Genomic DNA, 16,854 nt, shown 5'->3' on the forward strand with positions numbered 1-16,854 from the left:
GTTCTCTTTAAGTGCGTGCGATATGATTTTTACATGATGCCGTTATTTCACTGCTGTTATTTTCACTGTCGTGTAAGAGAGAGAGGGAGAGGTGCTTCTCTCTCTCTCTCTCTCTCTCTCTCTCTCTCTAACATTTTTTTGTGACGCTGTCTGAGCCTTACGTCATACATTTTTTTTATTACGCCGGTAATACCGGATACTGGGGTAAAATAAGGAGGAGGGTTGACGGTATCAAAATTTGGATACCGCCCAGGCCTAGACTAATTCACTTTATTTTAGTTGCCATGATAAAATGGGATTGATAGGAACATTTATTTGAAGAGTGAATAGTACAGTAGGCTATTATACCTTATCAAGTTTTAACCTATTTTCTATTAGTTACATTTCTGCATTTGTTATATTTACATGTTTTTTTAATTTTTATTTTATTAGTATGGTGCTCCTATTGGATTTTTAATAAATGTTTTTAAAAATAAAACTATTCTTGGTGTCTTTAAGTGTTTGAAACTGGAAATATCTCATATAACACACAGCCAAAAATGTTATGATTTTTTAGATAAAAAATGTAAAATGTAAATCTATTTTAGTAATTTAAATATTGGTAAGTAATAGTGTACTAATATAAATCATATCAAAAAGCATGAAAGGAAGAGGGAACAGTGTACTAAGACCAATGACCAATAATTCTTGGCTAGAAATTGATACAGCTATGGGAAAGGAGGAAAGTTTTTGTAAAAGTTTGGAAAAACCTGAGAAGTTTGTTAAAACAAACAAAAAAAAATAGGCCCCCACAAACATCTTCAATGATAATGATTGTTTTTATTCGTCTGATTTTACTGTCTGTTTCTTTTGACCACCCCTGTCATTTAAAAAAATATCTCAATGGCAAACGCTTCAAGTATAAAAGCCTCATCCGTTTCGTGATGTGCGCAATGCGGTGCCATGTGAAAGTATAAATCAGCATTAAGATGTTTGTTTATTTGTTTTTTTCAATGGTGCATTTAACCTGTCTTTAGTACTGTTCAATTTAAATACATTTATTTTACCCCTTATTTTGTGAATTTACATTTTCTCGTGTCTTTTTGGTATTTCGATATAGGTCTTAAAGTCTTAAATTTGACATTATAGTATCTGCAGAAACCCTATGTATGTATATAGGGATGTAATGTAAACTGCTGAAAAGAGCCACGACTGTCCTGTGTAATGAAAAGACGGCCACCCTGTCACTCATCATGCCCAACATGAAGACAGCCATCCATAAAAACCTCTCAGACAGATACACATAAGTTCAGGATTATCTTATAGAATAGCTGATTACCTGGAAATGTGGATTTTTTTTGCACACACAAAAAACGCAAGTGACCAAGCAAAGCCTTAAGCTCTTACTGTTAAATTCAATTGATGAGAAAAAAAAGCTTATTTTTTTGCACCTTTACTTAAATTGTTCCTTAATTTTGTCTCTGTCATTTCAATAATAATTTTTAAGAAGTTTTTAAATTGTTTTATTTTCCAGAGACAGGCCTGTTTAAAATATTTTCTAAAAGAAGGTTCAGTTTAACAAGTTGAAACAAAAGAAATACATAAAAAATAGTTTACTTGGTAAAATTTGCATTTCAGTTAAATTTTCAATTTTTATTCCAAATATCGTGATACATATCGAATCGTGAACATTATATCGTGATACACATCGTATCGTGAGCTGAGTGTATCGTTACACCCCTTGGTCTCACTTTACAGTAAGGTTTCATTAGTTAATGTTAGTTTTTATTTTAACTAATGTGAATTAAAAAAAGAACAACTTGAACATTTATAAAGCATAGTTTAACAATTGAACTAAAATCCAAATTCATGCTTGTTAACGTTAGTTAATGCACTGAGATAACATGAACTAATAATGACCAACTTTATTTTCATTAACATTAATGAAGACAAATGAATTCTGTAATGGATTGTTCATTGTTTGTTCATGTTAGTAAATACATGAAAACAACCTTAATGTAAAGTGTTACGTTTTTGTTGAACAGAAGTACTGTAATGATAGTAATATTATGCAATATTATTGCAATTCAAAATAACACTTATGATTTATTTTAAAATGTAATATTTGTAACAGCAACGATGAGTTTTGAGCAGACATTACTCTATTTAATTAAAAAAACGATCCTAAGACATTCAGGCCTTGGTATTCAAGAACCAATTATTTTAATTTTAAAGGCTACTTTTGCTGAATTCAGACTGTATGATTTTGAAAGTAGTCATGTCAGATGTTTTCACACTGCATGACTATCTGGGCCAGCGTTTTGTCGCTGCTTTGTTTACACTGCAAGATGGATAGGCGACAGGGGCTTTCACATTGCATGACTTTACAATAGGAAGAGTCGCCGACAACTTCATCCAAATCACGTCTCACAGCCAAAAACACGTAGTATATCTTGTTATTAACTACATAATGAGAAAGCAGCCTTTAATGTGGTAGAAAATGTACATATTTGCTCACCTGGGTTTGAAGGGAATTAGCAATTTCTCCTCAACTTTTCTTTTTTAACTTTCTATATGAAACGTCAAACAGACATGGGTGCTCCTGTCAAACCTCCACTAGTTTTTTCCTCCATTTCTTGGTTCTAAATAAACCGAAAATGAGTGCTTTTAACTTCTCAGATCCAAGTCATATTACTAAGCCATATTTGCATGCTATTTCATACTGAATATTCAAAGCATCATGGTAAACGATATAGGAAGCACGTCACAGGTCGTCATTGTTAAAAAATGAACCAATAATTAAAAAAAATGAATAAAAAAAACAACTTCGCAGAATAGCGTTATTTACTGGTGTTGTGAAACTAAATAAATTAGTAAAAATAGTTACTATTATTATTAGTAAAACAATTATTAGTAAAAAGTCCCTTATGAAATTAAAAATAGTCACATCTATCAGTCGTTGGAAGATTTCAGTGGCTGATCAACACATCTGTGCATATAACCCATTTGTAAAATGACAAAATCTACATGCGCTTTGCGTGACTAAAATAGTTTTAAAACAGAACATTACCTGTCTAAAAGAAATACTTCAGCCATGGTGTCATCCTTCCTCAAGTGTGCAAAACTAATTCCAATATTGATTCACCATTTGTTTTTACCAGTCACTCTCTCTCTCGTGTCCATATCATTAACACAAGACGTATGCACTCTCAAATGGCTGATCTGCATGAACGGCTGCAGATGTACAAATCTACATTTGCTGACAGACAGTTTGGGCTGCTTATCAAAATTATGGAAAATGTCTGCCTGATAATATACAATTGGAGGAACATTTTTTTAGTCTTGTGCCTTGCCCAGAATATACAAATGCATTTAGATCATTTACTTTAATCATTACTATTGGAATGTGAAGAACTATTACTAGTACTATTGGTGTGAAGAAGAATGTTTCTGAAGACAATCACCATTAACCATTAGTGTTTAATTATTAACCCTAATATATATTGTTTTTCAAGATTTCTAAACAGAAGATTAGCACTTGAGTCTTTTTTTATGTATTTATTTTTATTAAGTAGTTTTCATACATAAGTGACAAATGCTTTCGTCATTCTTTATCACAGGGGCTTCAGAAAAGTCCAGGTTCATATTCAGCAGGTCCTAACGGCGAGCAGCCTTTCTCTTCCACTGGGACGTCCCAGCCTTCCCCGGCAGCCGGCACTGGCGGTCCAAATCAGGTCGGACATTCGGCCACAGCCAGCGACACGCAAGCGCAGGAGGCCAGTCACAATCACCTCCCCTCCCCGAGCTCCCAGAGCTCTGCTACCTCAGGTGGACAGCAAGGCACGGTGAACACCAAAGAGAGCAAGCCTTCAGGAAACGGGCATTCCGTGGGGACGCCTAACAGCACTGCCACTGCAGAGGGACTGCCTAATCATGTCCATCAGGGCCAGGCAGACACTGCTGGGGCGAAACCCCGTTCACCAGGTGTACTTAGTTCAGACAATCCACAGCTCTCGGCCTTGTTGATTGGAAAAGCCAATGATAGTAATAATAGTAATGGAGGAGGGTCGGCGGCTGCTGGCACAAAGGTTAACAATGTTCACCCGAGTCTGCACAAGCCGCAGGAAAACTCGGTGGCTTCTTCTCCATGTTCTGCCATGTCTGCAGCTTCGCCCTCACCCAAAACTGCAGACCACCACAGTACTCAGAACAGTGTTAACAGCCTTAACAGCCCCACGCTCAACGGCAAAGGTCTGGAGGACTCTCAGAGCCCCTTGAAGGTGGCTTCTCCACTGGTTTGTCATAAACCAACGCCTCCGTCGTTCACTCTGTGGTCCTCTGTGTCCATCTACCCCAGCTCCAGTGATGTGCTCAAAGCATGCAGGTAATGTTCTTTTCCTATATTTATTCATTCAGAATTCAGACCTTCTTTATTACAGTTTTTTTGCCGTTGTTTAATTTTCTTTCTTTGCATGTAAATGAAAGATATGACACATCATCATCATCCTCTCTGCTGCTAAAATGTGTTTTTGGTTTTTCAATCCGATCACAAGTGTGAGTAACGTTAGCATCGAAGACTGGATCAAAAACATTTACGGTTTTTATTTTGCTTTTGTAGTATTGAAACAAGTGGATATGTTGTTTTTATTCATTCAGCTACAAACGACCCTTTATCCTCTTGCTAATACAAGTCTTAAACATTGCTGGACATGTTGTTGAAACTCATTAGCTAGGTTGAATTTAAAGTTGGCCATCTGAGCTTGAAAGCTTGATTTGGTAAAAACCAAGCTTGGGTGAAACGGTGTCATAAACAATGTTTTCTTATCTATATGGTGACAAACCCAGAAACTTTAGTGTAGTTCCGTGCCTGAAGCTAAAGCTGTTGCTGCTGTCATTTTGTGTTGTAATTTCATTCTGTACAATAATTGCAGAAGCTTATTTCACAATATTAGATCAAATGCATTGATCCTTCATTATACCCATCTGCTCAGAGAAATCAGGAAAGTGGATAACAAGATTGACAATGTTTACCTCATCTGTTTCTTTTAATTGTAGTTGTGGCCTATTGCAATTTCATTGATTTGATACAGTAATTTAACATTGTGATTTGGTATGTGCTTGATGTATTGTTCTGTTTTACATAAAATTGAACTGCAGAGGTGATTAGTTAATTACCTTGGTTGATTATGTTGATAGAAATATTGTTTTTATTCATATAAAATCCTCCGATCTGATCGAAAAACATGCAATATTTATATTGGCATAGATGACTGTTTGTGTGTGTGTGTGCGTGCTTGCGTGCGTGCGTGTGCGTTTGTGTGTAAAATGCACACAAATGTCTGCTCTGTGTTTGTGATTGCTTTTGATATGGCTTATATTGTAGTTAAATACATTGCTGTTCAAAAGTGGTCGGTATGTTTGTTTTTTTAAATAACCTTCTTTGGCAATGATGTAATATATTAATCAAAAGTGGTGCAAGTTAAGCGTTCTTCTTTATTTGTCAAAGAAATTTTGAAAATGTATTGTTTCTTACAAAAAATGCAGTTTCAGCTTTGCTATAATTGGAATAATTAGCATTTCAAAACATTTTTAAAAGTGAGGCCACAATTATTAGTCCTCATCTAAAATTGTAATTCTTTTAAAAATATTTCATGAGTGCTGTTTAACAGACAAGATTTTTCAACACATTTTGAAACATTAATTTTAAAAACCTATTTCTATTAACATTTTTTTTGTCTCTGCCACAATTACAGTAATTTTACAAAATGCCAATATTAAGCCTAATGTGCAGTTTAAAGGTTAAACTATGTTAATTACGCCAACTAGGCAAGTTAGGTTAATTAATTGAACTGAAGACAATTGAAAATATTAGGGGCTAGTAAAATTAATTTTAATTGTTGTTTTATTATTATTTTTTATTGAAAACCACTTTTTCAGCCAAACTAAAACAAAAGACCAGAAGAAAAAAATGTGTGGAAATTTTTCCTGCTGTAAACAACACTTGAGGAAAAAATTTAAAATGATAAAAAAAATGATTTAGCCTTTAATTGTATATTAAAGAAAACACTTATTTTGAATGAATATTTCACAGAATACATTTTTGTGAGCATAAGACAATTCCTACAAAAATATTAAAATATCTGAATATGACTCAACTTTTGAACAGAAGTGTGTACAGTAAAATTATTGTAAAATGTTTTAAGCCTTTTTTTTTGCTGTCAGTTTTTTGATCATTTATTAACATTTACATATCAAATAGTTTATTTTGTTTCTTCTCTAAACAAAACAAAGCACTACTATGCACAATCTTCACACTTGTAATTATTTAGATAATAGTTACTAAAATTTTGATCCTCTAGTACACTGTATAAAAGTGTCTGTTTCTTTAGTGTTCAGTTGTAAGTCTCTAGTGATCTGGCTTGTGGCTCCATCTGTGTCCAGAAAGTGATAGTACATGTTTACCCCGTCACATTGACAGTACATCAAAAGACACTGACTCTGTCAAATTCAGCTAGCAATCTGTCAAAATAGAATTTGGATAATATAAAAACATTAATTATACATTATTTTATGTTTTCTAAGTTGTTTAATAATATCACACCTCATTGCATATTTTGCAGAAACCTGGGGAAGAATGGTGTGTCCAATAACAGCATCTTACTAGACAAGTGTCCCCCTCCACGGTTACCACCTCCACCCATCCCTCCTCTGCCAAAGGACAAACTCAATCCTCCAACCCCTAGTATTTATGTGAGTAAACACCACTGATGTCTGACAGAGTTGCAGCCTGGATGCTCTTCTTTGACTCTTGCTAGTGTTATTGCAAATGCTATTTACAGGGCAATGTTTTGCTCACTTTTGTTGCCATAAGATGGAAATAAACTTTATGCTTGACCTTAATTTGTTCTAGCTTTATAACACCCCATTTAAAAAAAAAAAAAGTTATGAAACATTTTTTGTTTTCTCCAGTTACCTAAAGCTACTTTTTATATCTTTGGCAGTTGGAGAACAAGAGGGATGCTTTCTTTCCACCGCTGCACCAGTTCTGCACAAACACAGCCAACCCTGTAACAGTGATCCGTGGCCTGGCTGGAGCACTCAAGCTAGGTGAGAGCGTGTTTCTGAGTGCTTGCCAAAACACTGTGTACATTTGTAAGCATTGATCTGTGGTTTTGTAATTAAATTGATGGATTTTGTGGTGTATGAGCAGCTGTTTAAATGCTTGTGATGTTGTAGTTGTTGTTGTTTTTTAATGACTGAATGCTCAGTCGGGAAACATTTAACTAGTGTTGCTGCAGGGAGCTAGTTTTGACACATTTCAGGGTGACTCTGGTGTAAATGACAACAGCACCATCTGCATGCTGAAAGTGTCATTACATCAGATCTCAACCACCACAAAAAAAGAGCAGAAGCAGAATTCTTCCTAAATGGACTTTTTATGTACCTACCTGCTTTTCAAACGTCATGAATGACATGATGGAATATATCATTTGCCTTCAGAAATTGTGCTAATGGTCACCTTTCTTCCCAAAGTAGAAAAATGTTGGGGGAAATTGCCCTGAAATTTTACATTTAGCTTCTGACTGACATTGTATGCATGTTATTATGTTGTCATGGCTTATGAATGCTAGACCTGATAAGTACACTATTTTGTCAGTTTTTTTCCACATTTTACAGTTATGTCATTCATGTGTCATATGATGGTTAAATTGTTAATCATAATTAATAAGCTCAATTTGATTTAGAGAAGTATTGTACATTTTAAGTGTGTAATTGCACTTTCACAAGAGCACATATGAAGAGAATATCAGCTCATCTAGCTTCCTTACAATAGCGGGGATCAAATTGAGCAAATAGCACAGGGGTCCTCATATAGTATTACATTCTGCTAAAATAAAAGTGTACTGCAGGAAAGGCTATCAGTGAAGACTGATAATGTAGAACTAACAGAGATTAGCATTGCATTAAAGAGATTATTATGCATTATAAAAGGACTATTTTGGTTTTGGGGATCTCCCAACAACATGCTGATATGCGTGCAAGGTCAAAAAAAATTTCATTGTCCTATAATATGCATTTATTTTTACCTAATTATCCCAACGACTCCCATATGATTTGTTTAGCGATTCATTTGTTCCCAAACCCCCCTGCGTGAGGCTATTTTGCGCTGATTGGTTGAATCACTGTCTGTTGTGTGTGGTCGACTGGGTTCAGCGCGAGAAACGCCCTGTGCGCTCATGAAGTACTCAGAGTGCAGTATATGTGTGAGCTCAATGCAAGAATGCAATAAACTAATGTAGTTAAACACCAGCATATTACTCTACTCTTAAACCTAACCCCAAGTAAAATCAACGACACGCATTCAGTATTTATCCACACAGTGGCAAAAGTTGAACTATTTTGAAAATTGACCACACTAGATTTTGAGGAACAGCTAATGGTGGCTATTACAAAGACAAACGGCAGAGGATCATGAGTACAGAAATGCATTTAAATCGGTAAAGGGAGAAGCACACGTCACTTATTCAATGTGGTTTTGGACACTATGTGAATAGCAACATAAAGGTTTAACCTGACAGATACAGTACAAGCACTGATCTATAATAGATAAGTGTTTACAAGCCACATGGACAAATTACAAGTTACAACACAATACAATACATATTTTGCAAACTTCAGAGAACGAGGCAACAATTTAGTTACACTTAAATGTTATGATGCAGAGGAAGAAGAATCTGGTCCATATGAACTGTAATAATAACTGACAAAATCCCATGCATAATAGTCTCGGCTGCTCCTTCCTTTAATAGCAAACGGACGGCGAGTCCCGTGTTGTAGCGTAGGTTACTGTATCAAAAATTGGAAAAATGACAGGAACAAAAACAGCACAAAGTTGGCTGTTTATCTTATTCTTCGCCGATGAACGGGCGCTGCCATTTGAATCTTTTTGGCACAAGACTTCCGATCTTATTCACTTCCATTTATTTTTAGACATTAAAAACTGCTTGTTTCGCTGTTTGATGTTGCAAACTGATATTTTCTTATTATAATATTCTACTTGGTTTGTATAGTCATGCAAACATTTGTTTATAGAGCAAGTAGCTTGACCGTTTTCTGCCGTTTATTGTTCCTAGTCATTTCTCCCATAGGCGACTGAATCGGAAGTTCTAAAACAATCGCGACAACAGGTGCACTTCCGCATTTTAGAATAAGGTAAATACTGTGGTATTGTGAAAATGAACTTTTATATGTTTATTCCCCACAGCCGAATGTCCGTCTGTCAGTGATAGTCATCTTCGCGTCATTATCAGTCCCATGATCCCTTGTGCTCCGCTAGTGTATGAAGGGAAAGGAGCATTCATGTTTTATCAGATCCGGTACTACCTATTTGATGATGTACTGTTTCGACGTTGATGCGTTCAGACTAAAGATCCAAACCAATAAGAATCAATTAAAGAATCAATATATTTAAACACTTTCAGATTTAACCCTCAGTTGGATGTATTTATTCACTTAGTGCTGTGTTACACACTGCACAGAAGGTCATTTTCAAAAACCCTTAATAGGGGCTTTTTAAATGTTTGTCAAATTATCTCTGTCCATAGAGCACTCAAGTTTATTGTTGCCATGTTGGGAATAAATAAAAAACCAGCCAGCTAAATGTCTCTTAAGGACAAAAGCTCTCAAAGTGGGATTAAATATATTAATAAATATTATTAAATTATTAAATATATTTTCACGTTTTGTAGGTCAAATTAGCAAGCAGGTGCAATGTTTGTAAGGTTTTGAAGCCTAAAGATCAAATTCAAGAAAATGTCAGACATGCTAGTTGCATCTTTCCAACGTCTTCTATCAACCATTATCTTCTAGTTTGTATTAATGTGCTTAATGGAAGTTTTTCTGATCTCTTTTCTCCCTTGTTGCTGATACACTTTTATTGAATTAAAAATCTTGCAGAATTAAATGACACATTCTATCTCAAAACATAACTTTAAATCAAGTAAAAGAATCAACTTGTAATTGCAAATTATATTGTCTTTATAATTATTATTATTCAGTTTAAAATATTGTAATTATTCATTAGGAGTTTATACCCATTATATTCATCAATTTGGTGCGTTTCTCTTCTCTTCATGTCAGACCTTGGATTATTCTCCACCAAGACTCTGGTTGAGGCTAACCCAGAGCACCTTGTGGAGGTGAGGACTCAGTTGTCTCAGCCCACCGATGAGAACTGGGATGTGACAGGGAGCAGGAAGATGTGGCGGTGTGAGAGCAGTCGGTCTCACACCACCATTGCCAGATATGCTCAATACCAGGCCTCATCTTTCCAGGAATCATTGCGGGTGAGTCAATGTCATCAATCATTCAAAGAAAAAAAATTGCTGCAGTGTTAAATTGTAGGGCGATTCACTTATAATTTTATTAGTATCACAGGTTTGGCATAGCTTAAGGTGCCCGTGTTGTAACAATTAGCTCATTCCTGTTAATTTACTTCGAGTATGGCCAGTATGTCAACAATATACATTTTTTTTCTCGTGTCAGGAGTTTGAGTATGCATGTTTTTCTTTCTGTCAATCACTTTGAGAGTTTAATTTTACTGAAACAAAGGTAAATTAGTAGCTTCTGAAACAGTCTAGAGATTACTAAAAAATGCCATTAATACTATGAAAAAGTGCATGATTAGTGCTTTGTTTTGTTGTGGTACATTCATTAGGAGGAAAATGAAAAGAAAGGACAGAAAGACCACTCGGATACGGAGTCTGCTCCATCAGAAAAGTAAGTTCTTGTTCAATTAAATACCTTGTGTTTCTGACAGGACCATAGTCTTTAACTGGAACCTATGTTTTTTTTCAGTGTGGTGCGGAGAAGAAGAGGTCCCTTTAAGCACATCAAATTTGGAACCAACATTGATTTGTCAGATGAGAAAAAGTAAGCGCTCAGTGTTTTCATTTTTCATCAGTTTTTTATTGAACCTTTTTCTTTATTGAACCTAGTCCAGTTGCTGTGCAAAAGTGAATTTATTTGTAAAAAAAAAAAAAGCAGTGTATTTTCTGTTGGAAGTACTAGATTAGATTAATTCATTTGTAGCAGGGTTTCTCTAAGTCTCAAGGGTTTTTTCTCACATTTACACAATTTGAGCCCTTAGAGTTTTAAAGTAGTTTTAAATTCTGCAAAAATATATATATTCTCTGTTTTATTTTCCCAATACAAGCATTTAAACATCATTAAACTAAGACAAATGGAAAGATTAGTACTAGATTTTTTGAGAAATAGAAAACAAAATAGGAAATTTGTCGGTCTGTGATGCATTTCATGTAATATTGCATCTTTAAATAAAAATCCAGATAAAGAACCCAACATTTTTACAGCGTGATCAGAAGGTATTGGCAAATTATTTTCACATTGGCTTGTTTGGGAGCAGAGTTATTCTCAACCTATTTTTTGTTATATATTTTTTTACTGAACTATTAATTAAAGTAATTTCATGGGTATATTAGAGTTGTATTTTCAAACTTTAAAGTGTTGCTCCTATAAACCATTGTGTGGTCCCCAATTTACATTTAAGAACATGTTGGCTTATTCCCTTAAAAAATGTCATTCTTGGTGTTAAAAAAAACCTGCAGCTTGTTCTAGGCATTGACGGTCACAAAACAAAATCAGAAATGTTATCTGGCATAAAAAATTGTAATCTTTTGAACACTTAATTTTCTAATGGATCATTTTTCATTATAGAAGCAATAAACCACTCAAGTGCATGATTTACAGTGAATTATTTTTTTATACCATGGTGAAAAGGGCACTCTACTTCATGATGTGCTTAATAGCACTGTTTAGCAGTAATAAAATCACTCTAATGCATGCCTCATGCGGTTTAGTGCTTCATCAGGATGCTCTTGAGAGTTTCATTCAAGTCTGAAGCAGGTTTGCAAAGTAAATGTCAGTCTTCAGACCTCTTGCAGTGAACAGACAGAGTTGATGGAACAGGAAGGCATGTTAGGTCGTCTCATCTGACCTCCGTCCTGTGGCTTTGCAGGTGGAAGCTGCAGCTGGCTGAGTTGAGTAAACTGCCTGCCTTCGCACGGGTGGTGTCTGCAGGGAATCTGCTCAGTCATGTGGGCCACACAATTCTCGGCATGAACACAGTCCAGCTCTATATGAAGGTCCCGGGCAGCAGGACACCAGGTCAGCTTTTTGGCTCGCAAGCACTGACACGTGCTCTACTAGCGACATTAATGAAACTCAAAAAAAAAAAAATGTCTTTAATCTTTTCAGGTCATCAAGAAAACAACAACTTCTGCTCTGTGAACATAAACATTGGCCCTGGAGATTGTGAATGGTTTGCCGTTCCTGAGCCGTACTGGGGTGTCATGAATGATTTCTGTGAAAAGTAAGCAGTCTGCCTGTCTATTTGATACTTCTAAAACACCGTCAATTTAATATCAAATATTTTTTTCTCAGAAATATCAATACCAATAAAGAATCCTCAATAGGAATGATTAAAATGTATTAGTTTAGAAAAAGAAAACATAGAAATAGAAGTTGTTTAAACTTGCAATTTTGTATATTGCGTCTTTTTTTGTTTCAAATGTACTGACAATTGTCACTTTAGTTGTTGTTTTTTTAAAGCTGAGTTTACAAATGACATGGTTTTTGTTTGTCTGTTATTTTCTCAGATATTATTGTATTTTCAAACTCATTAGAGGCAAAGGGACAGATTACCTAACAGCTTGCACCAACACAAATTACATTTTCCCCCCATTAAAGATGACTCTGAGCTCCAGAGAACAGTGCACATCGGACAGTTTATCAAGGATGTGAAAATAAATGTGATATGTGATATTTAATTCATCTGGTCTCTATCTAACGTCTTGTAAGTTACTTAGTAATTTTAGTGAAAACCTCAGGTACTGTTGGTTGTGCACCTTTTTTACCAACGAACCTCCTGCAGAAAAAGTGATTGACGGGGTAATTTGTGTGCAACTTATCTTTATTCGTTTATAATTTGTTTATAGGTAAAATAAAGACCATGCGGGTCAGGTAGTTGAAACGGTAGGCTACGAATAAATAATTTGTTAAGAATAAATTAATTATTCATAAATAATGAATTCACCTCCGCCAATGACATCGATGCCATCGTCCATCACAATGTTTCACATTAGACATCGTACGATACCAAATTGATCGACATCGCCCAACCCTAGGTGAAGTGTCTCTTTAAATTTATATTACTATTTTTTCTTTTTTGAGTTCTGTCAATACATCACATGGTTAGTAATTTAATCAATGTATCGATCTACATGAGCTGTATACACACAGACATTAAATTTCAGCCAGCCAGCCCCAAGGCGTCCGGTAAATTGTCATGCCATACAAAATCGCTGTTTGTTTTTTGTGTGTGTTTTGTAATTTCTTTAAACACGGATATCACTAACTGGCTGACATACGATATAAAGTGGGTATCAGACCAAACAAGAAGCACTGCATTAATTATATCTTTTCATGTCTTTAAAATATGGAAATTCATTTTACTCCAGTATTTTCAAATGTGTTTCTGTGCTAACCTGCGCCTAATGACTGCACATGCGTTTAAACAGTCTTTCGCCTCTTTTACTCTTTAACAACTAAATAAATGCTCAAGTCTATTTAACTGATTATATGTGAATTGCATTACAACATCAATGCTGTAAAAGGAACTTGATGAAATTGAAAATATTCACATAAACCTTTCACCAGAAGTTCATCATTGGCTGAAAAACACTAGCTGTGCAGATACATTAATACAGGGGTCTCAAACTCAATTTAACTGGGGGCCGCAGGAGGCAAAGTCTGGGTGAGGCTGGGCTGCATAAGGGATTTCACAAAAAAAGTCCTCAAATGTCATTATTAACAGTTTTAATTATTTCTTCTGAACATGAAGTGTCCTGAACATTAATAACACATTGAGTGAAGATTATGAACAGTTCTTCTGAACATGGCATCTTTTGCCTATTTCTTGCTGCCAGAGACTTGACAGCGCTTCTTCTCACAAATCTGAACCACATCTGGCTTTAGAGCGGAAGCAGTTGAGACCCTCAGTATGGCTTGAAGATGATCATCATTAAGTCTAGACCTGTACTTTGACTTATTGAAGTCCTGGGAAAAAAGTGGGGGAACTCACTCAAAACTTCCATTCCCTCACCTAAAAAAAAGGTGTATATATTTATAAATAAAACACCCCCACCCCACTCCAGTCACATCAGTCTGTACCAGTCTGTATCTACCTATGATATATATAAGATGCAGGGCAGGCACATGCACACATAGGGCTCAACCTGTGCAGAGCACATGCCCTTTTTAGTCTTGCATAGAAAGTGCCCCCGCGACGCGACACACCCTCGGTCCCGCCCTTCAGTAGGCGCGCGATAACACCGCTCTTGAGTACACGCGCGACAACACAGCTGATGAGAACGCGCGCGACAACACGGCGGGCGGGGAATGCCAGTGACCGCTGTGTACGGATAGAATCAGCGGAGCGGGGAGCGCTCTCTCTCCCCACTCCGCTGATTCTGTCAGTGTACATCGGTTGGCGCGGGCCACAAAATATTGCACTGAGGGCCGCGAGTTTGAGACCCTTGCATTAATAGATTATTGATTTATCTTTACATCCCTTGCAGGTATTTTACAGATGTTCATGTCCAGTAGTGTACTTTTTTATTCCAACCGTAAACAAAGAAGAGTTGTTCTTTTTTATTTTCCAATTGTAAACAACAACCTTTGTCAGTTTTGACAACAGAATTAATAGTTTAAAAGTGAGGTTGTGAGATGCTCATGCTGATTTTCATGTATTCTTTATGCAGGAATAATATTAATTATCTAATGGGATCTTGGTGGCCAAATCTTGAGGACTTGTATGAGGCAAATGTTCCAGTGTATCGCTTTATCCAGCGACCAGGTGATCTGGTCTGGCTCAATACAGGGACTGTGCATTGGGTTCAGGCTATTGGCTGGTGCAACAACATTGCCTGGAACGTAGGACCACTCACTGGTAAATATATCAAGATTTGTATCATTGCTGTTGGACCAACAGATCTAGAATCTGGTGAGCTGCCTAAGACCTGTTGTTCCTACATAAGCTGTTGTATTTTACGGCATCTGAACGAGGGGTGGTCAAACTTGGTCCTGGACAGCTGATGTCCTGCAGATTTTAGCTTCAACGTTCCTCAACACACCTGCAAGGATGTTTCTGGAAAGCCTAGTAAGAGCTTGATTAGCTAGCCCAGGTCTGTCAGATTGGGGTAGGAAGTACCGAGTTTGGACACCCCTGGTCTGAACCATCATGCCATGTCTGGAGTAAGGGTGTTTTTTTTTTATGAGTTTTTAAATAATTATTATAATAATTTTTTTTTATAAAAACTAATTGGCAGTCTAATCACAAAAACAAAGTACTGTACTTTACTGTACTGAACCACATCAATATAAAGCCAAACATTTATTATAAGTTATTTATTATAATTCTTACAGCCATCTTTTCTCTTGCTTTTGTCTGCCGCCTTAAATATATATTTTTTCATTTTTTCAAGTTGAAGGATTGCAGACTGTTCAACCTTACAATCTGGCTAACTAGGAAGAATAATTTTTCTAATTGCATTTTGTCATAGCCTTCAGGTCTGCCAGTGCGCCTTAACTTCTGCCTATAATACTGTCTATTTTCCATTTAATAAAAGCCCATCTGTCAAAACAAAACAAAAACAGCTGCTATTTTATTAAGCAGCTTGGCTTTGCGATACTTGAATTTGATGTTTTTCTTTGTGTCTTTTACATCCTTTATTCTGCAAAACTCAAGGTTATTCATTCATTTTATGTCTTTTATAATTTTTGTAGTTTTTTTAATTGTTCAACATTGCATTGTTAAGATGGCCACTCATGTCATCAAATAAAAATAAAACACAAATTAACGTGTAGCTTATTTTGTCTCTCTGTGATATAAAATAAATATCTTAAAGATTAAAGTTAAGAAATGTATTGAGTTAACTAATAGTAACTAAAACTAGCTAATAGTTTTATGTAGTTAATTAAACATTAGAACACAGTATTGCATTTTTCCCCACCGACAAAAATAGCCTAAACCAGCATAGGTAAATAACAGAAGCACACATGAAGCAAAATATAATTGTCGTCATTATAAAAAAAAGATATATTAAAGAATATTGCATAATTGTTTTTCTTTTTTTCCATGTACTCGAACTGGAGTTGAACGATAAACATTGTGAAAGGCACTATACAAAAACTTTTAATTTAAATGCGGCTCATCTATTTTGCTGTAGTTTCTAATCGTGTTGGTCCTTCCTCAGTGCATCAGTACAAGCTAGCGGTGGAGCGCTATGAGTGGAACAAACTCCAGAGTGTCAAATCCATCGTTCCCATGATTCACCTCTCCTGGAATATGGCCAGAAACATCAAAGTGTCAGACCACAAGCTCTTTGAGATGATCAAGTGAGTCTGCGGCACCACATTTGCCATTTGATCAGTCACAGTGATGCAGTATGCCGTGACTGAAATTTCAAGCAGTTTATTGGAAGTTTTAAATAAGGTATGCATGCTCCTCCTCTTCCCGTTCAGGTACTGTTTATTGAGGACACTAAAGCAGTGTCAGATGCTGAGGGAGGCTCTCATAGCTGCTGGAAAAGAGCTTGTTTGGCATGGAAGGACCAAGGACGAACCTGCTCACTACTGTAGCATCTGTGAGGTGTGCATTTTCATTTCTTTTCCAGATTTAAATGTCTAGTCATGAAAAGTTTTGAATAATATGCCAAGTTGGACTGAGTTGTCTTGCTAAGGAGAACACAATTCAGTATTGTTAACTGTCTGTGTAGCTGGTTTTCTGTTCAGACA

At 35.9% G+C, this 16,854-nt stretch overlaps 1 protein-coding gene across 7 annotated transcripts in view; it reads left to right on the forward strand.

The window, feature by feature from the left end:
• kdm6a (lysine (K)-specific demethylase 6A) overlaps nucleotides 1-16,854 on the forward strand; it is a 74,064-nt gene that overhangs the window by 53,110 nt on the left and 4,100 nt on the right. For 6 of the 7 annotated variants that reach the window (XM_005167794.5, XM_073912895.1, XM_005167795.5 and 3 more), the window contains 11 exons: nucleotides 3,600-4,363; nucleotides 6,600-6,729; nucleotides 6,981-7,086; nucleotides 10,120-10,325; nucleotides 10,697-10,758; nucleotides 10,837-10,911; nucleotides 12,017-12,165; nucleotides 12,256-12,370; nucleotides 14,820-15,007; nucleotides 16,314-16,455; nucleotides 16,582-16,708. In XM_005167794.5, the coding sequence (XP_005167851.1) occupies nucleotides 3,600-4,363; nucleotides 6,600-6,729; nucleotides 6,981-7,086; nucleotides 10,120-10,325; nucleotides 10,697-10,758; nucleotides 10,837-10,911; nucleotides 12,017-12,165; nucleotides 12,256-12,370; nucleotides 14,820-15,007; nucleotides 16,314-16,455; nucleotides 16,582-16,708 (2,064 nt within the window). Of the gene's footprint in view, nucleotides 1-3,599; nucleotides 4,364-6,599; nucleotides 6,730-6,980; nucleotides 7,087-10,119; nucleotides 10,326-10,696; nucleotides 10,759-10,836; nucleotides 10,912-12,016; nucleotides 12,166-12,255; nucleotides 13,769-14,606; nucleotides 15,008-16,313; nucleotides 16,456-16,581; nucleotides 16,709-16,854 lie in introns of all 7 variants that reach the window. The other variant, XR_012385531.1, reaches the window with a different exon arrangement.

The sequence above is a fragment of the Danio rerio genome, chromosome 9 (assembly GCF_049306965.1).
Source record: "Danio rerio strain Tuebingen ecotype United States chromosome 9, GRCz12tu, whole genome shotgun sequence".
Taxonomy (NCBI): domain Eukaryota; kingdom Metazoa; phylum Chordata; class Actinopteri; order Cypriniformes; family Danionidae; genus Danio; species Danio rerio.